Raw genomic sequence first — 27895 nt, forward strand, 5'->3', positions numbered from 1 at the left:
GGCTGTTAATTTCGTTGTAGATAGTTTGTGGACAGGCGCGAATAGATAGGCTGCCAGTTGTTAAATCGACTTTTCATAAATTTAAGATTAATGCTTTAGTTTTACTTTCCTGCAAGTCGCCTAATTAAAAAACGATTAAAAGTTAAGGCTGTTAAATGGCCAGATTTTTGTTCACCACTTGTTTGAAATCGTTTATTTTTCAAATTAGTTTTTTGATTGGATTTTTCGAAAAAAAATGAGGAAAATAAAAAATGAATCTTTAAATTCAATCGTAACTGAGGTACAGCAGCTTAGTAAATGGTTTCTTATGCAGAGCCCAAAGCAGTAGCTCAGTAAATGTTTTGGAGATACAGGCAGATTTGACAGTTCCTCCTCTTCAAACATCAGCGAACTTCAGTCCTTTACCTTTATTTTTTCATTGGTGTTTCTACATACCCTACTAGCAAGTACCCGCTACTTCGTCAGTCAAAAAGTCTAGCTTAACAGATTAGGCTTATTAGGCCTTTTTAGTACTCAAAATGCACAATTTGTTCAGTTTGACAACATTTCTATTTTGGCTTAAACTTACGTTTTTATACCCTCCACCATTCTATGGAGGGTATATTAAATTTGTCATTCCGTTTGTAACTCCTCGAAATACTCATGTCAAACCCAACAAAGTACATATATTTTCGTGATCAGCGTAAAATTCTAAGTCAATTTAAAATTATAAGTCAAAATGTCCGTCCGTCCGTCTGTCCGTCTGTCTGTCTGTTTGCCTGTCTGTCTGTACGTCTGTTGTAATCACGCTATCTTTCGAACGAATGGAGAAAGAATTTTGTACACATGTTTATTTATATTTATATTTTAAGTAGGCAGGTTAAGTTCGTAAATGGGTCATGTACGTCCATGTTTTCATATAGCCTCCATATAAGGGTACTTCCCGATATTCGGTATTTTTATGATTTTAGCGACACTATTCACCGGAATTGTTTAAAATTTGATATTTGAAGTTCGAAATGGATACCTCAGCATAGGACAGAAAATTGTCTGTGCAGGTCCACGTCTTCGTATAGCCCCCATATAATGGTACCTCCCAATATTCGGTATTTTGATGATTTTAGCGACATTATTCAAATTTGGTATTTGAAGTTCGTAATGTATGCTACACCCTGTGGCAGAAAATTGTCTATGCAGGTCCAGGTCTTCGTATAGCTCCGATATAACGGTACCTCCCATATACGGTATTTTGATTATGCTTCATTATTCACCGTTTATAAAATGGTAATGGCTTATAACAAACTATGCCTATGTAGGTCCACGTCGTATAGACCTCAAAATAATAAATATATTCGTTATTTTTAAGATTTTAACAGAATTTTTAACGGGGTTTATTTTTTGAAAATTATAAAATTCATTCCAAATGGTGGAGGTTATTCAAAGTTCGGTTCGGCCGAACTTACTGCTTTTTAACTTGTTTTTTTATGTTATAGAGGTAGGTATTTGCACCATGATTCCGGTAAAGTATTTTATTTTTGGGACGGACCCGGATGTCCCTATATTTGACCCGACATTCCGGATCCAATATCCGGGTGAAACCCGGACCCACTAAACAATATAGGTATCATTTAAAAGCTAATACCTTTCCAACAAATGGTCACATTATGAGATTATTTAAAAAGTTACGGGAGTTTTATAGAAAATATAATTTTTTTTGGATCGGGATTTTGTAAAAAATCCGCCAAAAGTTGGAAAAGGCACCATTTTAAGAGTTTTGATGTGACCCCTTGTTGGTTAGGTATTTTCATTAGCTTCCAAATAATGACATTACTATACATATCGGTTAAGTCCGAGTCTAACCTGGCGTTAACAGGTAACAGTTTCATAAAATCCAAGAGTTTTTAGTAAAGTTGAGTTGTTCCCCGCCTTTAGAAAGAATAATAGGAAAATGCAAATCAAATCTGAGGATTTCAGCTTTTATTTCCCCCATTGGTACCATTTAGTACAATCATAGTACGAATATCCAAGACCAGATCCTTCTCGCAACCACAGACACCAGCAGTAACATACACACCGAATACCAAATTTAGTACCACTTAGTACTTTTTGTACAATTATAGAACATATTTTCAAAACCAACGCCAAATTACAATTGAGTTGCCAACAAAGACCTTAATATCTAACTTCAGGATTTCAGTTCCTTTATACCCCCCATTACTAAATATAGTACCATTTTGTAGAATTATGGTACACATTTCCAAATCCAGCTCCTTCTCGCAACAACAGACACTATCTATATCAAATTTCAGGATTTTAGCTCTACCCCTTCAACCAATACCAAATTTAGTACCACTTAGTACTTTTCCACCATCAGTACACTAAATATCAGACAACGGAGACCTCTCTATAAAATATATGGATTCCAGCCTTATTCCCTCACCCAAAACCAAATTAAGTACCATTTGGTATATTTCGAAGAATAAAAGTACGCATTTGCAAAACCACATACATATCTCAATTTCAGATACCAACAGGAGCCTCAATATCAAATTTCAGGATTCTTATTCGTTATTCCTTCACCAAATATACAATTAAGTATCATTTAGTACTTTTCGTACAAATATAGTTGTAAATGTGTACCACCTCCATACCTCAAATCCAGATACCAACAGAGACTTCAAAAGACAAATTTCAGGATTCCAGCCTTATCCCTTCACCCAATACCAAATTTAGTATTTGTACTTTTCGAACAAATATCACACGAATTTCCGAACCATCACCAAATCTCAAACACAAATACCACCAGTAATCTAAATATCAACTTCCAGGATTTCAGTTCACCCATAACCAAATTTAGTACTACTTAGTACTAATTGTAGAATTATAGTTCACATTGACATCTATATCAAATATCAGGATTTTCCTTCATCATATTACAAATTTAGTACTATTTAGTACTTTTTGTACAATTATGGTACACATCTCCTAATACCATCTCCATATCCACCAACACCGACATTTGGCAAAATTTCGGTATTCCAACTCTATTCCTTCACCCAATACTAAATTTAGTACCATTTAGTACTTTTCGTATAAATATCGGACGCATTTTTACAGCATCGCCAATCTTAAACACAGCTACCATCGGTAGCCCAAGACAATACTATTCCGTCCCCCAATACCAAATGTAATACTATTTAGTAACTTTCGAAATGGTACATATGGTACATATTGTACCATATTTCCTAAACCACTTCCATATCTCAATTCCAGATACCAACAGAGACAGAGAATTTGAGGATTCTAGCCTTTTCCCCTATCCAATACCCAATTTAGTACCATTTAGTACTTTTCGTACAAATAAAGGAAGCATTTCGAAACAATCGCCAAATCTTAAACACAGCTACCATCGGTAATATAAACATTAAATTTCAGAATTTCAGCTCTATTCCGTCCCCCCAAAATAATAAATTTAGTACTATTTAGTAACTTTCGTACAATTATGGTACGTATTTTCGAAACCACTTTCATATTTCAATTCCAGATACCACCATGGACTTCCATATCAAATATGACGATTCTAGCCCTATCCCCTATCCAATACCAAATTTTGTACCATTTAGTACTTTTCGTACAAATAAAGGACTCATTTCAAAACCGTCGCCAAATCTGAAACACGGGTATCGTCAGTAAACTAAATATCAAATTTCATGATTTTTGCTCACCCAATATCAAATTTAGAACCATTTAGTACTTTTCGTACACATAAAGTACATATTCCCAAAACCACCTCCATATCTGAACTTCAAATAACAACAGTGACCTAAATATCAAATTTTTAGATTCCAGCCCAATCCCTTCGCCCAATAACAAATTTAGTACCATTTAGAGCGTTTCGTACAATTATGGTACACACTTCTAAACCCACCTCCAAATCCCAAACACAGGTACCAACATTAATCTAAATATCCTCCATATCTGAATTTCAGATAGCAACAGAGACCTCAGTGACAAATGTGAATATTCCTGTCTTATCTGTCTGTCTTATTTAGTACCTTGCGAACAACTATAGAACTCATATCTGAAACCAGCTCCAATAGTCCAGACCACGAATGAACAGCTACTTAAGCCACCTCTTTATTACGAACCTACCACAAAAAGGAATCCCATTACAAAATTTTTAAATTCTTGCTTCTTCTGTTCACCCTAAACCAAACTGTTTCAAATTTTAGTACTATTTAGTACAGTTCGTACACTTGGTACACAATTTCCAATAGCACCTCCATTTATCATACTCACTTTCCATCCTTGATTTTCATACCAATTTTTCATGTTCTTATCTCTACCCGTCCATCTATTGCCAAATGGTACCATTTTAGAAATTTAGTAATATTTTAGAACTTTTCGTAACCTTAAAGTTCAAAGTTCCAAAATCCCTTTGGTACATCTATTCTGCACTCTATCAGTGACACCCATTCCAAATTTCAGAATTCTAGTTCACTCCCTTTGTCCAATACGAAGTATTGAATTTTTAGTACATTTTAATTATTTTCTTAACCTTTTAACCATCCTTATCACTCACCTACGCTCCAAGACTCACTTCCGTGCTCTCTCTATCGCGCTCTCTCTCTCAAGTCTTTCGTTGGTTCCAATGGACCTGTCTAAGCCCTTGAAGACATTTCAGTTGTCTTGTCTTTCGTGCACTTGTAGTACACATTTCTCATGCCACCTCTTTATTACGAACCTACCACAAAGAGGAATCCCTTTACAAAATTTCAAAATTTAAGCTTCTGCCGTTCACCCTAAACCAAACTGGTACCATTTTAGAACTTTTCGTAACCTTAAAGTTCAAATTTCCCTTTGGTACATCTATTCTGCTCTCTGTTAGTGACTCCCATTAAAAATTTCAAAATTCTAGCTTATTCCGTTTGTTCAATAGAAAATATTAAATATTTGGAACATTTTAGTGCTTTCCTCATCCTTTTACCCAGTCTTATCACTCGCCTACGCTACAAAAGTTACCCCCGTGCTCTCTCTCTCTCTCCCTCTCTCGGGCCTTTTATAGGTTCCAATGGGCTTATATAAGTCCTTGAAGACATTTCAGTTGTTTTCAAGCCTGTCAAGAGCTATTTATACTCAGCGAGATATTTTGATTTTTTTATGGAGTTTACAAAAAAGTTCGACTTTACGCCGTTTGTTCCATACTTATTATAACCTACATTTGTTGTTTGTTTTTTCTTTATTACAATAAATTTATTTTTGTTTATTTCTGTTTTTTTCTTTGTGTCATATGAACTGTCAGTTGAGCTCTTTTTTGTTACAAGCCCAGTGATGTTGACTCACACAACGGCTAATATAGACTCTGAAGAGAAACAACAAAAAGCCAGTCATTGCAGTCAGTCACCGAGTTGGTTTGGTTGGCATGGTGGGTACACAAGGAGAGCCCTTGTACTGTACTGGCACAATAAAGCAAGAGCAAAAAAAAAAAAATATAGAGACGACAGACCCCACCTCGAGTGTCAACTCGCAATGGCATGTGGCTACCCCAATCACTCTGCATCTACATTCCATTCCCCCTATCAGAAAGAGGGAGGAGAGACTGAAACGCATTGCATAAATAGCAAGTGAATCATAATTATAACAAATGTGTATTTTTTTTTCTCTTGCAATCGAATGAAAATGTTGGGGGGTGGGGGTAGGGCTTAGGCTCTCTTGTTTAAATATGGATGATATGCCTCTTCTGCCCACCCCCTACCCTTAGTTTGCCTCAGATTTCAACGCCCTGCCTTTGATCTGCTGTGTGTAATGCCCCGGTTTTCATTTTTTTTTCATAAGTGGATACCAACAAATATCATTGGCATTGTTGTAAATGACGTGACAACAACAACAACATCAGCACAAAAGAATACACATTGCGTTGTTCGCTGTCAAATGTTTTTGCTGGTTGTCTCTCTTGTCTTTTTTTTTGGGAAAGCGTGAATTATGATGCGACATAATTTATTTAAGCCTATTCACTGCCATTCAACCATAAATGTTTCGAATAGAAAAAAAAAATAGAAACTAAACGTTCCTAAACAGTTTTTCGTGTGAGCTGCCATGAGCCGCCAACCAGTCGTCCATTCAATCCAAATGCATTTTGGATGGCCATTCTTTTTTCTTTTTATACCCTACACCACAAGGTGGTCAGGGTATAATACCGTTTGTGCACTTGTCTGTAACAGGCAAAGGGAAACGAGATAGACCCATAGTTCCTTTTGATGATCTGCATAGAAGCACATTCTGAGTCGATTTATGTATGTCCGTCCGTCTGTCCGTCCGTCAATACAAATTTGTAAAACTGTTTTACATGGCTGTCAAGGTTCCCACTCAGCATATGGCATGGTATTATGAGGTTGGCTAGACATGTATGGTACGTGTCAAGCTTAAATGTATGAACTCGATATGAGCTAAACTTGGATTTGAGTTGTATGCAAATTTTAGGCCCCCTGGCAAGTAAAGATTTTATGGACCTAATATCAAACCTAGGCTGAAAGATGCCCGTCAAGATAAATTTAAATTTCATTAGCATAGACACAAACCAAGAAATTTTCTCTCCCGTTCAGAAAGGGTTAATGAAGACAGTATGAGGTGATGGCAGATAAAAGTATTGACAATTGTGACCCTTTGTGGGTGAGGTAAAAGAAGGGGTTCGCAGATGTACAGGGTGAGATAAAAAAAAAGCAACACAGTCAGACGCCGTAACTTTTACATTTTTTTAAATTTTTTAGACTAAGTTTGGATTTGTTCGAATTGGTCACCTTTGGCACGAATTATAGCCTTCGAACGGCCAATGAAGTCACACGCTGCCCGAGTGTTGCTCTGCGGTGTTTTGGCCCATTCCCGGCGAAGCGCTTGCATGAGGTGATCGACACTTTGGTATTTTTTAGTGCCAACCTCGCTTTCCGAAATACTCCAAACACAATAGTCCAACGGATTGGTATCCGTCGATTTTGGTGGTCATTGTTGTCTGGAAATGAAGCGAGGAACCTCATTTTGTAACCATTCTTGAGTGGCGCGTGCTGAATGCGATGATGCTGAGGCCTGTTGGAATGTCCAAGGTCTACGGTCCAGGCTTTAATACACCCTCCAGAATATTTTCGCGAAAATATTCGGCATTTATTCTGATGCCGGTCGATTAATAGGAGCGGAGGGCGACCATCGGCTGTTATGGCGGCCCACACCATCACCATGGCCGGCGCTTGAGTCCTGGTGGCCAACCGAAGGTGCACATTTTCAGCTGACCTCCTGTTCGAATGTCCAAGGTCTGCGGCCAAAATGTTTGCGTGCCCAAGGCTTTAATAGAGCCTCCAGAATATTTTCGCGATAATATTCGGAATTTATTTTGTTGCCAAGGTCGTTTATTACAAGCGGAGAGAGACCATCGGCTGTTGTGGCGGCCCACACCATCAACATGACCGGAGCTTGAGTTCTGGTGGCCAATCGAAGGTGCTGAGAGGTGCTTTCAGCCGACCTCTTTGGCATGTAAACACGATCATTTTGTCTGTTTACAAACTACTGGACAACGAATGTTTTCTCATCGGAGAATACCAAATTCGGCAGTTCACCACTTTCGGCCAAGCGAAGCTCTTTTGAATCTATTTTTTTTCTGTTGCGGTGTAAGTTCTTGCACTTTTTGGAATGGATTTACCCCGAGCTCATTTTTCAATATTTGTCGAATGGAATATTGCGATATATTCAGCTCACGAGCCATTTTTCGGCCACTGCGACGCGGGTTTCGGTCAAGTCGCTTCTTTACTTTTCGTACCATTTCCGCTGATATTTTTCCTGTTTTCTTCCGTCCACTTCCTTGACTTCGTCGGGCTACGCTACCAGTATCACGGTAACGAGCGATGGTACGAGACAGAAAAGATTTATTCACATTTAAATTCTGGAGTGCTCTAACGATAGTCACTTGTGGTTTTCCAGCCAAATATAAAGAAATCACACTATCCCGCTTGAATTCCATCACGAATAACTTTTTTTCTGGAAAATCCCCACCAAAATGCTTTTGTACGCTTGTAAACAATATAATGAGCTGTCACTGGAATAATTTTAACAGTTGTCGGACGAGTGGCTTAGAAATGACAGCAATCTGAAGTTGGTTGCAGTTTTTTCATCTCACCCTGTATACCTTCTAGAGCCATATGGCTGATGAGGGTATAATCAAATTTAATTTTATCCTGGCGGATATGGCTGATAGGGTATCTTTTCTATCAGTTCAAATCCCCAATCAAACAAAGGGCCATATGTTTTTGATATGAATTTTAATGGAGTTGAATCACCCATTGATTTTCTCTCAGCCCCACGATAAGAGCCAAGTCGAAATGTCTTTCATGTCGAATTTCTATCAACCCACCAACAACAATTATATTATTAACTTATGGCTAGAATTACAAGTGAACCATTTGTAATTAATCATAAGTATATAATTAACGAAGCAATAAACGAAATGTGATTACTGCCATTTCCTTCAATCCCATTGTGGATAGAAAACCCACAACTAAAAATCACAAACGAAATGCTGAAATAAATAAAAAAAAATACAAATAATTGGCGAATTTGAAGAGGAAATGTAAATACCAACAAAAGGCTAACAACAAACAATTAAAAATATTGAAAAAAAAATTGATTTAGCAAAAAACAAGTAGAAAAGCTGTAAGTTCGGCCGGGCCGAACTTTTAATACCCTCCACCATTTGATACAAATTTGGCAATTTCAAAAAAAAAAAAAATAAATAAATAAATAAAATCTGTTAAAAATTCTGTTCAAATCTTAAAAATACCGAATGCTTATACGACGACGTGGACCTGCATAGGCAACTTTTGTCATAAGTTATTACAATATTTAAATGCGAAACTTGAAGAAAAATCTGTTTAAAATTTAGCTAAAATCATCAAATACCGAAGATGGGGAGGTCCCGTTATATGGGGGCTATACGAAGACGTGGACCGGCACCGAAAATTTTCTGGCATGGGCTAAAGTATCCATTACGAACTTCACATGCGAAATTTGAAACAATCCCGGTAAAGAATGTCGCTAAAATCATCAAAATACCGAATATCGGGGGTACGGTATATGGGGGCTATACGAAGACGTGGACCTACATGGCCCATTTTCTGTTTTATGCTGCAGTATCTATTACGAACTTCAAATACTAAATTTGGAACGATTCCGTTAAATAATGTCGCTAAAATCATCGAAATACCGAATATCGGGGGGTACCGTTATATGGGGGCTATATGAAGACGTGGACCTACATGGCTCATTTTTTGACTTAGGGTGAATTATCCATTACGAACTTCACATGCCAAATTTGAAATAATTCCGGTGAATAATGTCGCTAAAATCATCAAAATACTGAAAATTGGGGGGGGGGGGGGGGGGGGGGCGTTATATGGGGGCTATACGAAGACGTGGACCTCCACATATAATTTTTTGTCTCAGGCTGTAGTATCTATTTCGAACTTCAAATACCTAATTAGAAACAATTCCGGTGAATAATGTCGCTAAAATCATCAAAATACCGAATATCGGGATATGGGGGCTATATGATAATGTGGACCTACATGGCCCATTTTCGAACTTAACCTGCCTACTGACAAAATATACATGTGTGCAAAATTTTAGCCTTCTATCTCTATTCGTTCGAAAGATAGCGTGATTACAACAGACAGACAGACGGACAGACGGATAGACAGACAGACACACAGACAGACAGACGGACATGGCTAAATCGTCTTAGAATTTTATGCTGATCAAGAATATATATACTTTGTTGGGTCTGGCATGAGTATTTCACGGAGTTACAAACGGAATGACAAAATTAATATACCCTCCATAGTATGGTGGAGGGTATAAAAAAATCAAAAATAATCTCAAGCTCTCCTTATAAGGTGATTCTCTGACTTTTTAATAGCATATAAATAAATGTTGGAAGAACCACTTAAACGAGAAAAAAAAAAAAAACAAATTTAATAGCCAACACGCTCTTGAAAAGTGAGCTTGAATTTTTTTTGTAGCAAATTTGAGCTTATATGCCATGCCATTTCTAAATACATGTGATCCTACATAGATGGATAAAAACCAATTCCAAAGGCAACCCAAAATTATCGACCACCCAAAATGTAACTTCATTAAAATGTAAAACACACAACAACCACCAGGCCAGGCCATGTAATTTGTCCGACATTAAAACCACAGCCATATTGGCCTCCAAGACAAAGTTTAATTTTCTTTGAAATGAAAATATCATCAAATATCTTTGCTCCATGAACATGTCTTTAATAAGTTTGACGGGTAATACTTTTATGCTTCACTGCTGGGTACCCATCTATGTAGCTACGTATTTCACAGTTGATGACAACGCCCACGCTAACTGGGGGCAGGCAATTTCAACACGGCGAGGGTCAATTTATGATTTGGGGCAATGGAAATTAATTGAATGCTTTGTTTTTAGAAATAAAAAGGAGGATAGGTCTTCTAGAAAAACCCGACAACTAATGGCAACTATTTAACATTTCCATTACCAGAAGGCGGAAAAATAAGGACCCCAACTTCTCTATTGGATTACCTAGGAAACAGGAAACGTATGAGTTATTCCCATAGAATTTAGAAGACATAATACATTACTCCTACCTTATCAAGTAATGAGTAATGAAACCGTCACATGCTGCCCGAATGTTGTTCTGCGGTATTTTGGCCCACTCCCGGCGAAGCGCTTGTTTGAGGTAATCGGCACTTTGGTATTTTTTAGTGTCAACCCTGCTTTCCAAAATACTCTCCAGACACAATAGTCCAACAGATTGGTATTCGGAGATATTGGTCTTCATTGTTTACACTTTAACAGCTGTCGGACGAGTGGCCTAGAAATGACAGCAGTCTGAAGTTGGTTGCAGTTTTTTCATCTTACCCTGTAGACAATTCTCTTCCAGAAAGTAGAGTAGAAATCCTTGTGCGTATGTTTAGAGAATTCCATTGAAAAATTTGGCTAAAATAATAAAATACAGAATATCGGGCGTTTCTTATATGGGGGGGAGGGGGGGTACTATACGATATAGTGAATCGATATGACCCATGACGGGAAGACGAACGGACAGGGCTAAATCGTCTTAGAATTTTATCTACTACAGGTTATCTAAGGCTAGAAGACCATCAATGGATCTTCCTGGGCTTGAAGTCGTTCTTCAGATTTTCTGTAGCTAGAGGAAATCCTATTAGTTTTAAAATGTACTCCTTCAGTTTTTCTATGACTAGAAGACCACTCCCTCAGGTCTTCTACAGCTAGAAGGCTAACTACAGCTCATCTTGGGCTAGAATACCATTCACAAATCTTTCACGGGGTTGAAGTCGTTCTACAAATAAGGCTAGAGGTACTCCTATTGGTTTTCAAATCTATTCCTGCAGGTTTTCTGAGGCTAGAAGATCTCCTACAAGACATCTGGGGCTAGATATCCTCCCACGAAGTTTTCTGTGGCTAGAAGACTTGCTACAGGTTTTCTAGGGTTGAAGGTCCACAACAGATTTTCTATAGCTAGAAGACCTCCCTAAAACGCTCTATGTCGGGAAGACCTCCTCTTGGTATTCTTTGGTTAGAAGATCTCCTACAGGTCTTGTACGGCTAGAAGACCTCCTGCAGGACATCTGGGGCTAGAAGTTCTTCCACAAGTTTTCTATGGCTGAAGACTCACAACAGATTTTTTATAGCTAGGAGACCTCCTACAGACCTTCTATGTCTGGAAGACCTCCTCTTGGTATTCTTTGGTTAGAAGATCTCCTACAGGTCTTCTATGGCTAGAAGACGACCTACAAGACATCTGGTTCCAGAAGTTCTACCACAAGTTCTCTGTGGCTAGAAGACTTGCTACAGGTTTTCTATGGCGGAGGCCCACAACAGATTTTCTATAGCTAGAAGACCTCCCTGAGACATTCTATGTCTGGAAGACCTCCTCTTCGTATTCTTTGATTAGAAGAACTCCTACAGTTTTTCTATGGCTAGAAGACCTCCTACAAGACATCTGGGGCTAGAAGTCCTCCCACAAGTCTTCTGTGGCTAGAAGACTTGCTAAAGGTTTTCTATGGCTGAAGACCCACTACAGATTTTCTATAGCTAGAAGATCTCCCTAAGACATCCTATGTCTGGAAGACCTCCTCTTAATATACTTTGGTTTGAAGATCTCCTACAGGTCTTCTATGGCTAGAAGACCTCCCACAGGACATCTGGGGCTAGAAGCTCTCCCACAAGTTTTCTGTGGCTAGAAGACTTGCTACAGGTTTTGGAAGACCTCCCACAGACCTATGTCTGGAAGATCTCATCTTGGTATTCTTTGCCTAGAAGAACTCCTACAGGTCTTCTATGGCTAGAAGACCTCCTACAGGACATCTGGGGCTAGAAGTCCTCCCACAAATTTTCTGTGGCTAGAAGACTTGCTAAGGGTTTTCTATGGCTGAAGACCAACAACAGATTGTCTATAGCTAGGAGACCTCCCACAGACCTTCTATGACTGGAAGACCTCCTCTTGGTATTCTTTGGTTAGAAGAACTCCTACAGGTCTTCTATGGCTAGAAGACCTCCTACATGTCTTCTAGGGCCAGAAGTCCTTCCACAAGTTTTTTTTTGTGGCTAGAAGACTTGCTACTGTTTTTCTATGGCTGGAAGAACTCCTAAAAGTCTTGTATTCGACTTTCTTAGGCTAGAAGACCTCCTTCGTACAGGTGTATAGTACACTGTGCAACACAAAAAAAAAAAATAACAGGAAAAATCCAGTCGATCATGAAATAGAGCGAAAAATAGAAGAAAAAGGAAGAGCAAATTTCCCATCTTCCTTTTTTTTTAATTTATATTCGGCAATGGCAATGCAGTAGAAGGTCTTCTAAAGGCTTCTCCTATGGTGAATTGAGAAGACATTCTAAGTTTCATACTTTTTCAATTTCCCTTCATTATCACAACTCCCTCCTTAACATCTTTAAAGAGAAACAACAATTTGCGAAAATGTCATCAAAGAACCTTTAGGGCATACTTATTCTACTAATAAGAAAATATGTAAGCAAAGAAATAAAAAGGGACAGACCTGAAATGTGGTGGTGATAGCCCCTACTTCCAGAACGGGTGGTTGGTCGGTGGTTGGAATTTCTATCTAAAACAAAAAGCAACAACTTTTGAAAACTCATTACCTATTTTTCTCTTCTGCTTTTCATCAGGGTGTGGTTCGACGGCCATGAGCCAAGCAGTATAAACACCAACCAACTTGACAATTATTTTAAATTTATTTCTTAAAAGTGTGCGGGGGAGGGATAAAGGGAGGGGAGTGAGAGGATGGGAGGGAGGGGAAGTGAGACAGCATATAACTGCGCATTTACCAGTCAACGCCGCTGATCCTTTCTTTTTCTTTTTTTTTTTCTATCCCGTCTTTCTTCTTTGTTAATATCTTTGGAGTTGGCATTTCGCTGCTGGCAGAGTTCGATGCGTGTGTCATAAAATTCAACACAAGGTTGGGCCACCAATGACAATTTTCAAAAAAGAATACGGCCTTAAGGCATTCTAAGAAACAGTCATCAAGCATGTCGAACGACCAACCGACCGCCTGCCTCAGAACATTGAAAACCCATAAAAATGTTACGCATGACACACATGTCGTGACGGACATTACATTACGATTTCCGTCCATTAATTGTGATTGATAATTGATTATGCTCTACGGTGGTTGTCTTTTAGCGGAAAGGAAGGGGAGAGGGAAAGGAGGTAAGGGTAAATTTCATAGCATTCGAGAAAATAGAACGTAATTTGAAGAAATGATGTGTCAAGGAGGGGAGTGTAACACTTTCACAAATGACTGGAGAATTCTTTTGGAAGTTAAGTGGAGCATTAAGAACGAAATTGTTCTACGCCAATGGGCTCTGATAATTCGAATATTGACGGCAAAAAAAATTTATGTTTTTCTATTATTTTTCGGAATATATTTTTGAATATAATTCGGTATCTCGAGTAGGACTATAATAATAGTTCCATAATTTTTTTCTGATTTTCGAGTACTTTTTCTAGAAAATACTGGATCTGCGTTCAAAACCTATATATTTATACCTTCAACCATATGGCTAGAGAGGGTATATAATAATTTAATACGGCCAAAACGTACGTGCCTCATCGAAATAACGTTTTTAGACCCTAGCTCTCTTTGGATTAAATTCGTTTCAGGACATTTGGAGTCGATCTAGCGATGTCCGTCCGTCTGGCTGGGGCTCACGATAACTCTCGAAGAAAGTATCTGATTTGATCCAAACTTGGTAAATCCTAATATTATTGTCAAACTTAGATCGAGTTCGGAAATGGGCAATATCGGTCCATTTCTTCTGGTACCTTCCCCACAAAATTTTCAAAGAAAATAATTTACTGCACAGAAAGAGAAACGATAATCCGATTTTGCTCCAATTTCGCAAATCTTAATATTTGCATCCGTGCTAGGTCATGTGCGAAAATGGACAATATCGGTCCACTCCATGCAGTACCTCCTCCACAATGGGTCAAAAGGTCGCCCACAAATGTGAAGTAAGAGTCCGACTGTCTTTAAATAGCCCACATCACAATATTTTTATTAACCCAAGGTCCTGTGTGAAGAGCGATTATATCGGTCACTCCTTCTGGTACCTCCCCGAAAAAGGGTGCAAAGATTTTTAATATCCATGAGGCTCATAAAACGCGAAATAAACATCCGATTCCATTCAGACTTGGCACATCTCAGTATTTCAATAAACACAAGATCTGTTATAAAGGTGGTATAGATCGGACCATTCCTTCTGGTACCTCCCCCACAAAGGGTCCAAGTTTTAAATAACCAAAACGATCATAAAATCCGAAATAAGCATCCGGTTCTCTTCAAATTACACACATCACTATATTTTTTATTAATCTAAGGTCTGGTGTGAAAATGGGATATATCGATCCATTCATTCTGTTACCTCCCCCACAAAGGGTCAAAATTTTGAATATCCATGAAGTTCATAAAATGCGAAATAAACATCCGATTCCATTCAGACTTGGCACATCTCAATATTTCCACCAAAACAAGATCTGTTATAAAGGTGGTATTGATCGGACCATTTCTCCTGGTACCTCCTCCACAAAGGGTCAAAATTTTAAATAACCAAAACGATCACAAAATCCAAAATAAACATTCGGTTCTCTTCAAATTAAACACACCACTATATTTTTATTAACCCAAGCTCTGGTGTGAAAATGGAGTAAATATATGACCACTCCTTCTGGTTCCGCCTCCACATAGGTTTCAAGACTTTTAAAAAGACAAAACGTTCAAAGAACCCGAAATGAGAATCCAACTCTCCTCATATTGCACACATTCAAATATTATTGCTAATGCAATATCTGTTTTGAAGATGATATATATCTACCAACCCCTACTGGTACTTTACCCACAAAGGGTCACAATTTCCAATGCTTTTATCTGTCATAGCTTGCGAGGCAAGTTTAGGTTTTATATTCATTTGGGTCCGATACGAAATGGACAATAGTGGCCCATTCCTTTGGAACCTACTCCATAGAGGATCAAAAATTAATCATAACAGAAGTCAAAATATATTTAAATGGTCGAATATTGGCTGAGGGTATACAACATCTGTCGGCAAAACCGACTGATATTTTTAACTTGTTTTGATTACAACTTGGTATTGTAACCTTTTCACTCAAACGTTGACCATCAACTTCAAGTATATTTTTTTGTTATTGGTTTTGCATTGCTTTGTTTTGTTTTTTTCTTGAATTAATTGAATTACCAATCAATCAAAATGATAATAATATTACAGAATATGATGAATATTGAAAAGCGTATTTCGTTTTTGTTTTATGGTGTGGTATGCCTTAATGTCCGATTATGGTGTCTCAAATTTGAATAATGAGACGGGCAGACAGAGAGACAACCAGCTAGACATTTTTCTGAAATTGGAGTCGTACGTAATTATTTATTGTCGAACGTTGACGAATATCTGTATTTACTTACATTGCAAAGACAGTGAAGGAGAAGTGAACGAAAAAAAGATTAACTCTACAGGGTGAGATGAAAAACTGCAAGCAACTTCAGACTGCTGTCATCTTTAAGCCACTCGTCAGACAGCTTTTTAAAATTATTCCAGTGACAGCTCATTATATTGTTTACAAGCGAAGAAAAATATTTTGGTGAGAATTTTACAGAAAAAAAGGTATTCGTGATGGAATTCAAGCGTGATTGTGTGATTTCTTTATATTTGGCTGGAAAATCACAAGTGGCTATCGTTAGAGCACTCCAGCATTTAAATGTGAATAAATCTTTTGTGTCTCGTACCATCGCTCGTTACCGCGACACTGGTAGCGTAGCCCGACGTCAAGGATGTGGACGTAAGAAAACAGCAACATCAGCAGAAATGGTTCGAAAAGTAAAGAAGCGACTTGATCAAAACCCGCGTCGCAGTGGCCGAAAAATGGCTCGTGACCTGAACATATCGCAATATTCCATTCGGCAAATATTGAAAAATGAGCTCGGGGTACGGCCATTGAAATTCCAAAAAGTGCAAGAACTTACACCGTAACGGAAAGAAAATAGACAAAAACGACATTCGTTGTCCAGCAGTTTGTAAACAAACAAAATGATCGGGTTTTTACTTGCCAAAGATGTCAGCTGAGAATATGCACCTTCGGTTGGCCACCAGAACTCACACGCTGGCCATGGTGTGGGCCGCCATAACAGCCAATGGTCACTCTCCGCTCGTATTAAAAGACCGTGGCTTCATAAATAAATGCCGAATTGAATAATCTAGAAAATATTCTGCAGGGTGTACTAAAGCCTTGGGCATGAAAACATTTTGGCCGCAGACCTTGGACAATTCCAACAGGACTCAGCACCATCGCAGTCAGCACGCGCCTACCAAGAATGGTTACAAAATGAGGTTCCTCACTTCATTTCCAGCACACAATGGCCACCAAAATCTCCGGATACCAATCCGTTGGACTATTGTGTCGGGAGTATTTTGGAAAGCAAGGTTGGCACTAAAAAATACCACAGTGTCGATCACCTCAAGCAAGCGCCTCGCCGGGAATCGGCCAAAATACCACAGAGCTACATTCGGGCAGCGTGTGACGGTTTCATTGGCCCTTTGAAGACCATAATTCGTGCCAAAGGTAACCAATTCGAACAAATCTAAACTTATTCTAAAATTTGATGATATTTCCGACATTTTTTGCTTTCATTCAATAAAATTTAAAAAAAAAATGTTAAGTTTGACTTTGTTGCAGTTTTTATACCCTACACCACAAGGTGGTCAGGGTATTATGTCTTTGTGCATTTGTTTGTAACAGGCTAAAGGAAACGAGATAGACCCATAGTTCCTTTTGATTATCTGCATAAAATCACATTCTGAGTCGATTTATTCATGTCCGTCCGTCCGTCCGTCAGTCCGTCCCTCTGTCCATGTATTTTTGTAAACAAAGTACAGGTCGTATTTATTGCCCGATCCAGATGAAATTTTGCACAGATCATTTGTTTGGCCCAAGGACGAACACTATTTAAATTGGAGATAATCGGTAAAAATGTAGATGTAGCTTCCATATATATCTTCGTCTTCGATCTTCGTGAAGATCGGTTCAGATATAGCTATAGCTCCCATATATACTGTTCATCCGATTTGTTATATTTGTTACCCACAGCCGTAATATGCACTCCGTAACAACGATATTCAGGGAAATATATCAAATACAGCTCAGAAATATCTTTGCCAAATTTTATCGAGATCGGTTCAGATTTGGATATAGCTCCCACATATAACTTCGTCCGATTTACATTTTATTGTGCACCAAACGTCTAATATATGTCCAAATGTGATGGAATTTGGAACTTATTACCGAATATGTCAAATTTGATCGAGATCGGTTCAGATTTGGATATATCTCCCCCACCTATAACTTCGTCCGATTTACCTTTTATGGTGCACCAAACGTCTAATATTTGTCCAAATGCAATGGAATTTGGCACTTACGACCGAATTGAGTCTAGAAGCTAGTATGTCAAATTTAATCGAAATCGGTTCACATTTAGATATAGCTCCCATATATATTTTTATCCGATTTTAAATTATTTGTGCACCAAATGGGCAACACAAGTCCGAATTTAAAAGATACAAATGCTTCGCCATAGTTAGTCCTTTGAATTTTGATTGAATTCTCCCATAAAAACTTTTAATTGTTATGCGGAGCTATACTAAATTAACAAAGTGGTGTAGGTCGGCCCTGCCCGACTTTAAGACTTTCTTTACTGGTTTTTGTTCGTTTTCATGTTTATGTCTCCGCAAAATGGTGTCATGGCTTTATAAAATCGTTTTTAATATTCTTTAAATTAAAATTTATTTAAATTCTTTTATTAAAATATGTTTTTTTCTTTTTCTCATTTCAGGTATGTAAATAAATGCTTACTTCAAATTGACGCTTTTTACTGAGGTCTTTTGCACTCGAACAATAATCGCCGAAAAAAGAAACGTGACACTGTTCAATTTTCAACAAAGGCATTTCTTGTTGTTTGACGTTAAAAATTTACCGGAAATGCGTGCGTGAGTTGTGAAGTAGAACCATAAATTTAATTATATTTATGACTTAATTTTGGAACTGCTGCCATTCATTCTTTTTAATAAAACCGAGTAAATTTTTTTTGCTTTTGGGAATGAACGGTTTTTTTAATACCCATACTTTTTCTAGGTTTTGCATTAATAGAAGATATTGTAGAGGTTTATATTCGTAGAGTGACTAGATAGGGCAGAACATCTTATACATTATACATAAAGAAAATTTTATACACATTCTTATTTTAGAGCTTTTTGTAACATGAAATTTCGAGTTTTCAAAAAACCCTTTTGGTACATCTATTCTGCACTCCATCGGTGACTCTCATTCCAAATTTCAGTAAGAAATTTTCAATGTCGAATATTAATAATTTTTGGCACATTAATTTGTTATGCCCACCGCAAACTGAAATCTTAAATTTCGGCTAATTCGATTGATAACATATGGTAAAAACCCTCCAAAGAAGTAAAATCGGGAATAGGGTTCTATGGGAGGTCTATATGAAGTGCTGGAATGATTTTCTCATTATTTTGCAGGGACATCAGACATCCATTAAGAACACCTGATGTCAAATTTCAGTTCATTTCAATTGAAAATTGACCTTAAATCTTTAAATATTTTTAGTCGGAGGGTACCGTTATATGGGGTTTATGCCTAAACGTTGAATAATCTTTAAAATTTTTTTGATTAAAATATTTTTTTACTTATTATGAGCTAATCTAAAAAATCGGATTCAATTAGTTGTATATCAATATTTTTGTCACACCTTCCCATACATGGTGGGCCACAGTGCATTGGAATATTTTTATACCCTCCACCATACTATGGAGGGTATATTAACTTTGTCATTCCGTTTGTAACTCCTCGAAATACTCATTTCAGACCCAAGTATATATATTCTTGTTCAGCGTCAAATTCTAAGTCGATTTAGTGATGTCCGTCTGTCTGTCCGCCTGTCTGTTGTATTCACGCTCGATCTTTCGATCGAATCGAGATAGAAGGCTAAAATTTTGCATACATGTTTATTTTTCCAGTAGGCAGGTTAAGTTCGTAAATAGGCCATGTAGGTCTACGTCTTCGTATAGCCCCCATATAAGTGTACCTCCCGATATTCGGTATTTTGATGATTTTAGCGAATTTCTTTACCGGAATCGTTTCGAATTTGGTATTTGAAGTTCGAAGGGGATACTGCAGCCTAAGACAGAAAATTGTCTGTGCAGGTCCACGTCTTCATATAGCCCCCATATAACGGCACATCCCGATATTCGGTATTTTGATAATTTTAGTGACATTATTCACCGGAATCGTTTCAAATTTCGTATTTGAAGTTCGAAATGGATACTACAGCCTAAGACAGAAAATTGTCTATGCAGGCCCGATATATCAGTATTTTGACGAGTTTAGGTACAATAACCACCGAAATTTTTTAAGATGTCGTATTTGAAGTTCGAATTGGATGCTACAGCCTGTGACAGCAAATTGTCTATGCAGGTCCAGGTCTTCGCACAGCTCCGATATAACGGTACCTCCCTATACACGATATTTTGATGATTTTAGCTACATTATTCACCGTTTATTTCAAGTTTCGAATTTGAATATGGTAATGGCTTATGACAAACAATGCCTATGTAGGTCCACGTCGTATAGACCCCAATAAAACGGCTATATTCGGTAATATTAAAATTTAAACAGAATTTTTTAAGGATTTTTTTGAAAATTTCCAAATTCGTTCCAAATGGTGCAGGGTACTCAAAGTTCGGCCGGGCTGCTTTTTAACTTTTTTTTAAATTGTCAAAGTTCTATGAGACGCCTTTGTGTCATAAGTGTCGCTAAGTTTTTTTGTACCATTATTGTTGGAATTATCGGAAGACCCCATTTAAAGTCCCTTTATGCCATAAGCGAACGTCATGAAAAATTGTGCGATTTTAGCTTTAGTTGTTTCCTCTGATCACTTTGTTTTGTTATGAATAGAGATTGTTTAAAAATGTAACAAATATGTACTCAGTTTTGCTCCCCACTGTACAGTGTACTCACACACATCGACAAAACAAAATTCACCCATCCTTCCCTCCATCCATTTGTTTATTTCAAATCTCACATCATTGCGCTGTGTGTCATTGCATTGTAAATTTTATTGTTCTGATTTACCATTGCATACTTTTAGGTCAAGTATAAATGTAAACAAATGGATTGCTGTATCTCTCTCCCTCCCTCTCTCTCTCCTTTTCTTACTCATTCATGTAAACAACAATTTATTGAATATCAAATACCCATCGTCGTCAACAACAAAGATTTTGACTGGAAATGTTGTTTCTTTATTTTTTAAAAAAAACTCTGGCGGTTTAATGCAGTAGTACCACCAACCAACCCATCAACCCAACAAATGCCAGGCAATTTTAAAAAAGTTAAACAAAAAATTGTTTTCTCTCCATATTTAAGGCAAACACGCAATTTGATTGTAAAATTTTTCATCCATATTTTGCCATATTTTATGGAAGGTAATTTTACACAAGCCCCCACCTCGTACCCCCAAAGCTAGAGCTTTCAACACATTGGTGGTGGAAAATAAATTTTCATTTTCAATGTGTTTTGGAGGAGACCAGACCGCACCACTTATATTACCCCCCTTTTGATGTGTGAGCAATACATGAAAGGAGTTGGTTTTCTTTCGCTTTGCAATAATGAAAACGAAAACACTTTAGTTCAAGGTTACGGTATATATTATTGGGGTTACGCAGAAAGATTTTCGAAAACCAAAACAAAAAAGAAAACAAAGTGAAAAAAGGAATTTAAAAAATTAAAAAAAATTAAAAAAAAAAATTTAAAAAAAAAATTTAAAAAAAAAAATTAAAAAAAAATTAAAAAAAATTTAAAAAAAAACTAAAAAAAAATTAAAAAAAATTAAAAAAAAAAAATTAAAAAAAAATTAAAAAAAATTAAGAAAAAAAATTAAAAAAAAAATAAAAAAAATTAAAAAAAATAAAAAAAAAAATTAAAAAAAATAAAAGAAATTAAAAAAAAAATTAAAAATAATAAAAAACAAGTTAAAAAGCAGTAAGTTCGACTGGGCCGAACTTTCAATACCCTCCACCATTTGGAACAAATTTGGAAATTTTCAAAAAATAAAATCCTTTAAAAATTCTGTTTAAATCTTAAAAATACCGAATATATCCCTTATATTGGGGTCTATACGACGTGGACCTACACAGGCATGGTTTGTCATAAGCCATTACCATATTCAAATTCGAAACTTGAAATAAACGGTGAATAATGTAGCTAAAATCATCGAAATATCGTAAATAGGGAGATGCCGTTATATCGGAGCTGTGCGAAGACCTGAACCAGCATAGACAATATTCTGTCATAGGCTGTAGCATCCATTACGAACTTCAATTACTACATCTTCAACAATTTCGGTGGGCATTGTACCTAAACTCGTCAAAATACCGAATATAGGGAGGTACTGATATATGGGGCCTATATGAATACCTGGACCTGCATACACAATTTTCTGTCTCAGACTGCAGTTCCCATTACGGACTCTAAATACGTAATTTGAAACAATTCCGGTAAATAATGACGCAAAAATCATAAAAATACCGAATATCCGGAGGTACCGTTATATGGGGGCTCTGCGAAGACGTGGACCTGCACAGACAATTTTCTGTCATAGGCTGTAGTATCCATTATGAACTTCAAATACCAAATTTGAAACAATTCCTGTAAATAATGTCGCTAAAATTATCAAAATACCGAATATAGGAAGGTACTGATATATGGAGCCTATTCGAAGACCTGGACCTGCATAGACAATTTTCTGTCACAGACTGTAGTTCTCATTACGAACTCTAAATACGTAATTTGAAACAATTCCGGTGAATAATGACGCTAAAATCATCAAAATACCGAATATTGGGAGGTACCGTTATATGGGAGCTATACGATGACGTGGACCTGCACAAACAATTTTCTGTCTTGGGCTGTAGTATCCATTTCGAACTTCAACTACCAAATTTGAAACTCTTCCGGTAAATAATCTCGCTAAAATCATCAAAATACCGAATATCGGGAGGTACCGTTATATGGGCGCTATACGAAGGCATGGAACTGCACAGACAATTTTCTGTCTTAGGCTGTAGTATCCATTTCGAACTTCAAATACCAAATTTGAAACAATTCCGGTGAATAATGTCGCTAAATCATCAAAATACCGAATATCGGGAGGTGCCGTTGTATGGGGGCTCCACGAAGACGAGGACCTGCATAGACAATTTTCTGTCTTAGGTTGTAGTATCCATTTCGAACTTCAAATACCAAATTTGAAACAATTCCGATAAATAATGTCGCTAAAATCATCAAAATACCGAATATCGGGAGGTACCGTTATATAGAGGCTGTACGAAGACGTGGACCTACATGGCCCATTTTCAATGCCAAAAGTCCTGCAGACATAATACACATTTGAGTAAAATTTTATCAACCTACTTCATTTCGTTTGTAAGCTAGAGTGATTTCCACAGACGGACAAACGGATAGGCGGACAGACGGACGGACCTTGCTAAATCGATATAGAATTTTATGCTGATCAAGAATATATATACTTTGTGGGGTCTAAAATCTATATTTCGAGGTGTTACAAGCGGAATGACAAACTTGGTATACCCTCCATACTATGGGTATAAAAAATAGAAATAACCATTTTTCGACAGCGTTTTTATTCTCTCACCTTCATGGCTAGACAGAAAAAAATGTTTCTCAACAGTCTTAGACCCCATGACATTAAAATTAATTTAAAGAAAAAAAATTAGGTTTTTATTAAAAATAGTTTTTTTTTATTTTTATTCATTAAAAAGCCCAACACTTATCGGCCACATTCATGTGCGAACCGATATGACAATTAAAATCTCGACCAAATTCATAGCCATTACTCAGGGGTCCATTGATAATTAAACGCTCCACGGTGTGACGGGCCAAGGGGAAATAATTCGGTGTGGCTGCAGCATTTTTACTACTTCCACCACCTGCTGAACAATGAACCTGGCCATAGTTAATAAAAAATAATTGGGTATTGCTGAAGTCCATGCCGGGTAGAGTTTCATATTTTAAATCTTCACTCGTGGCCTCCTGATCCTCCAGCCATTTTATGTAGGCGGCAAAGGAAATGTTGGCAGCACTGGTGTCCAACATAAAATCTCTCAACTGGCTGCCGTTACGATACACATTGGGCGCATTGTAGAGGTAGTTGCTAGCCTGTACGCGAAAACATTCCTTGATTTTATTGAACGCCTCGTGAATATCATAATTCCAGCCATTGACCAGGGGCGGTGGGGAATCATGCCAACCCTGCTGATCATAGTGTCGTATCATTTCCCGGGCCATTAGATAGCCGAGGGAGGAGTATTTCAGGGACTTGGGATAGTGCAGGGAATACATGGGCGCCTGTAGCAGAGACCAACTGAACTGCAAACGAATTTCGGCATTTGTGGCATAGGTAAATACCCCCTCCTCCAGCGGTTGCTTGATGATGCTGTGATAACCACTTAATTGTTGCAAATACTGCTGGGCACTACGTTCCATTAGCAGATCCAGGGATTTCCAATAGCTTCCCGGTCCATTGATTAGTTTCAAATCATTAACCACATCGTTGTGATAGTGGAACTCTGGCTCCTTGATCTTCCAGGAGAGGGTGCGCAGCTTAATGTCCTTGCGAAAGCTATCGTGCAGCCATCGGGTGTTGGTCTCTACGCTTTGGGCAAAGGCCTCTCGAATGTATTGGAAAATTTCACGCAAGTCATTGAGCACGGCATCCTTGCGATATTTACTCTGATAGATACCGCCCAGGACGTGGGGGAAAAACTGCAAGGTCTGGCGGGTACAGTACAAGTTGCGTTCATTGCTTCGCGGTGCCTTGTCACGGGGCAGGGTGATTTCGGACAATGCCCGGTACATAATGTAATAGGCAAAGGAGGCGGTCAGGCCCTTTCGAGCTATGGTATTCAGGTGTTGAAAATACTCCTCATCGCGCAAATAGAATTCCCGCGGTATCGAATGGCCCTTGCCCAAACTGATTTGCACGAAACGCTGGAATTCCAGGCCATATTTATTCTCCAAAAAGCTTACCGATTGTGGATTGTTGTTGAGATTTTGCATGACGCCATGGAAGCTATTCGGCACCGGCACATTGTAGCGGGCCCGCGTCCTGTTCATACCCCCATTGGGTAAATCCAACAGCTGCCGCTTTTTCATATATTTGCATAGCTCAAATTCGAAGCGTTGTATATCGCCGGCCAGGCGTATGGCATCCGTCTCCTCCACATCCAACCAGGATCGGAGATTGTCTCGAATTTCCATTTGCAATCCCGTGAAAGTTTCATCGCTGGCCTCTGTGGCAGTCATGTAGCTACACAAATTCTTTGGCAATACTGTCCTCTGGGGTTCCTCCAGAATCGGTGTGGGTATGGCCCGGCCCACTGTGGTCCGAGGTATAGTCAGGGTTATGAGTATATCCAAATTGTAACGATGCTTCAACTGGCCGATTACATCAATCCAGCTGTACTGTTTCTCCTGCCACTGACTATCCTTGACATAGGGCAATCCCCCATGGTACTCCACAAATTTCTTTATAAAATCCCTCTCTTCGGCCGAGGAGGCCTGGGCCTGGCTACAAGCTCTGTAGAAATGTTTGGCCGCCGAGTCATCGAATTCTGTCGAAAGTCTTGGGCCATTTAGAATATTTTGTATCTGCATCAGCAACTGATGTTCCATGACATCCGACACTGCCCAGTTGTCCTGGCGTATCGAGGCATTTTGTCCCTGGTACCATCTGCCACAGGTGTATTCATAGAAATCATGGCATGGCTCCTCTTCCAAATTCATAAACTTTAGCATCTCCTTGGACTTGGCGGCATGCAAAATTCTCAGCTGCTGCCTGGCCAAATTTAGGTCATTGTTCTGTTGTTGCTGCTGCTGTGACTGCGACAGCTGCTGCTGTTGTGGACTCACCAACTGACGCTCTTTCTGCTGACCACGCTGCTGACCTTGACCCAGACTTTGTTCAGTCGGCCCAATGACGTTGCCGATTATCAGCGCCAAACCAAATAAAACCGCTCGGCTCGTGACTTGTGTTTGTAACATTTTCACCCGCAGACATTAGAAACGAAACTAAGCAGCTCTCGTTGTGCGTTTTTGAAAATTCCAATCCATTTCGAATTTGCCATTCAAAGCAAAATGCTGATAAGAATTAGTTTTTTTTTTTTCAATTTTTTTTTTAATTCAAATACCAGCAAGCCTTGCTTCCGTAATGTAATAAAAATTTATAAAAACAATTGGTTCAAGTTTAAACCTTTCATTTCGAAAAAAATATAATATGCTTTCTTGGGGGCCTTTGAAAGGTGCATCGGGAAAATAAGAAAAAATGTTTTGAATGAGGCTGCAGTTGGAAATGTGCCATTGGAATATAAGTGAGATTTTGTAAAAGGAATAAAAATAGGACCGCAATAAACTGAACTGGTTTTTCATATAAAAATCATTGTTAAGCCCCATGTTGGGCGCCATTCACAATTCAGGCTTCATAGACAAAAATTTCATGTCTCGCAAGTCTTCGCAGTTTTTTGTCCCACACTGTATATCTGTCATGATATACAGTGTGGGACAAAAAAACTGCGAAAAAGTCAAACGCCATAATTTTTAATTTTTTTTTTTTAATTTTATTGAACGAAAGCAAAAATATCGGAAATAGCATCAAATTTTAGAATAAGTTTAGATTTGTTCGAATTGGTCACCTTTGGCACGAATTATGGCCTTCAGACGGCCAATTTTTTTTTTAAATTTTATGAATGAAGGCAAAAAATTTCGGAAATAGCATCAAGTTATAGAATAAGTTTAGATTTGTTCGAATTGATCACCTTTGGAACGAATTATGGCCTTCAAACGGCCAACTTTTTTTTTACATTTTATGAATGAAGGCAAAAAATGTCGGAAATAGCATCAAGTTTTAGAATTAGTTTAGATTTGTCACCTTTGGCACGAATTATGGCCTTCAAACCGTCACGCATTGCCCGAATGTTGCTCTGCGGTATTTCGGCCCATTCCCGGCGAAACGCTTGCTTGAGGTGACCGACTTTTTGGTATTTTTTAGTGCCAACCTTGCTTTCCAAAATTCTACAGACACAATATTCCAACGAATTGGAATCCGGAGATTTTAGTGGCCATTGTGCTCTGGAAATGAAGCGTGGAACCTCATTTTGTAACCATGTTTGGGTGGCGCGCTCTGAGTTTTGAGTCCTGTTGGAATGTCAAGGCTTTAATATAGCCTGCAGAATATTTTCTCCATAATATTCGGCATTTATTCTGATGCCGATGATGCGATCATCGGCTGTTATGGCGTCCCACACTACCACCATGGCCCGCGCTTGAGTTCTGGTGGCCAGCCGAAGGTGCACATTTTCAGCTGACCTCTTTGGCAAGTCAATACGATCATTTTGTTTCTTTACAAACTGCTGGACAACGAATGTTTTCTCATCGGAGAAAACCGAATTCGGCAGTTCACCACATTCGGTCAAGCGAAGCAACTCTTTAGCTCTTTCGTGGCTATTCTCTTTCAGTTGCGGTATAAGATACCAGTATCACGGTAACGAGCGATGTTACGAGACACAACTTATTTATTCACATTTAACTGCTGGAGTGCTCTAACCATAGCCACTTGTGGTTCTCCAGCCAAATATAAAGAAATAACACTTGAATTCCATCACGAATAACTTTTTTACTGGAAAATGCTCACCAAAATGCTTTTGTACGCTTGTAAAGAATATAATGAGCTGTCACTGGAATAATTTTAACAGCTGTCGGACGAGTGGCTTAGAAATGACAGCAGTCTGAAATTGGTTGTAGTTTTTTCATCATTTTCTCATTGTGGCTCCTTGTGGGTGAGGTACCAGAAGGAGATGTCAGATATCTATCTTCTCCACAGCATATCTTGTGTTGGCAAAAATGTTGGGATGTGTAAAATATGAAGAGAACCGAATGCTTATTTCGCGTTTTGTGGGGGTTTTGGTTTTCAAAAAATGTAATCCTTTGTGGCAGAGGTACCAGAAGGAATGGGCTGATATATCCCATCTTCACAGCAGATATTATGTTAGTGGAAATAACGGCATGTGTGAAATGTGAAGAGAATCGGATTCTTATTTTTGATTTTATGACTTTGGGGGTATGGTCCGATCTCTACCATCTTTATGAAAGATCTTGTATTTATAGAAATATGGAGATGTGCCAAGTCGGAATTAAAGC

General features: G+C 38.1%; 2 protein-coding genes across 2 annotated transcripts in view; one reads left to right on the top strand and one right to left on the bottom strand.

Annotated features, from left to right (window-relative positions):
- LOC131806921 (ubiquitin carboxyl-terminal hydrolase 46-like) overlaps positions 1-27895 on the top strand; it is a 134606-nt gene that overhangs the window by 69824 nt on the left and 36887 nt on the right. The gene's annotated exons all lie outside the window — the stretch shown is intronic.
- LOC101890450 (endothelin-converting enzyme homolog) lies at positions 23456-25744 on the bottom strand. The gene has a single exon (XM_005189905.4). It carries the CDS (start codon positions 25742-25744, stop codon positions 23456-23458), a length of 2289 nt encoding a protein of 762 aa, XP_005189962.2.

The sequence above is a fragment of the Musca domestica genome, unplaced genomic scaffold, assembly GCF_030504385.1.
Source record: "Musca domestica strain aabys unplaced genomic scaffold, Musca_domestica.polishedcontigs.V.1.1 1, whole genome shotgun sequence".
Lineage (NCBI taxonomy): Eukaryota > Metazoa > Arthropoda > Insecta > Diptera > Muscidae > Musca > Musca domestica.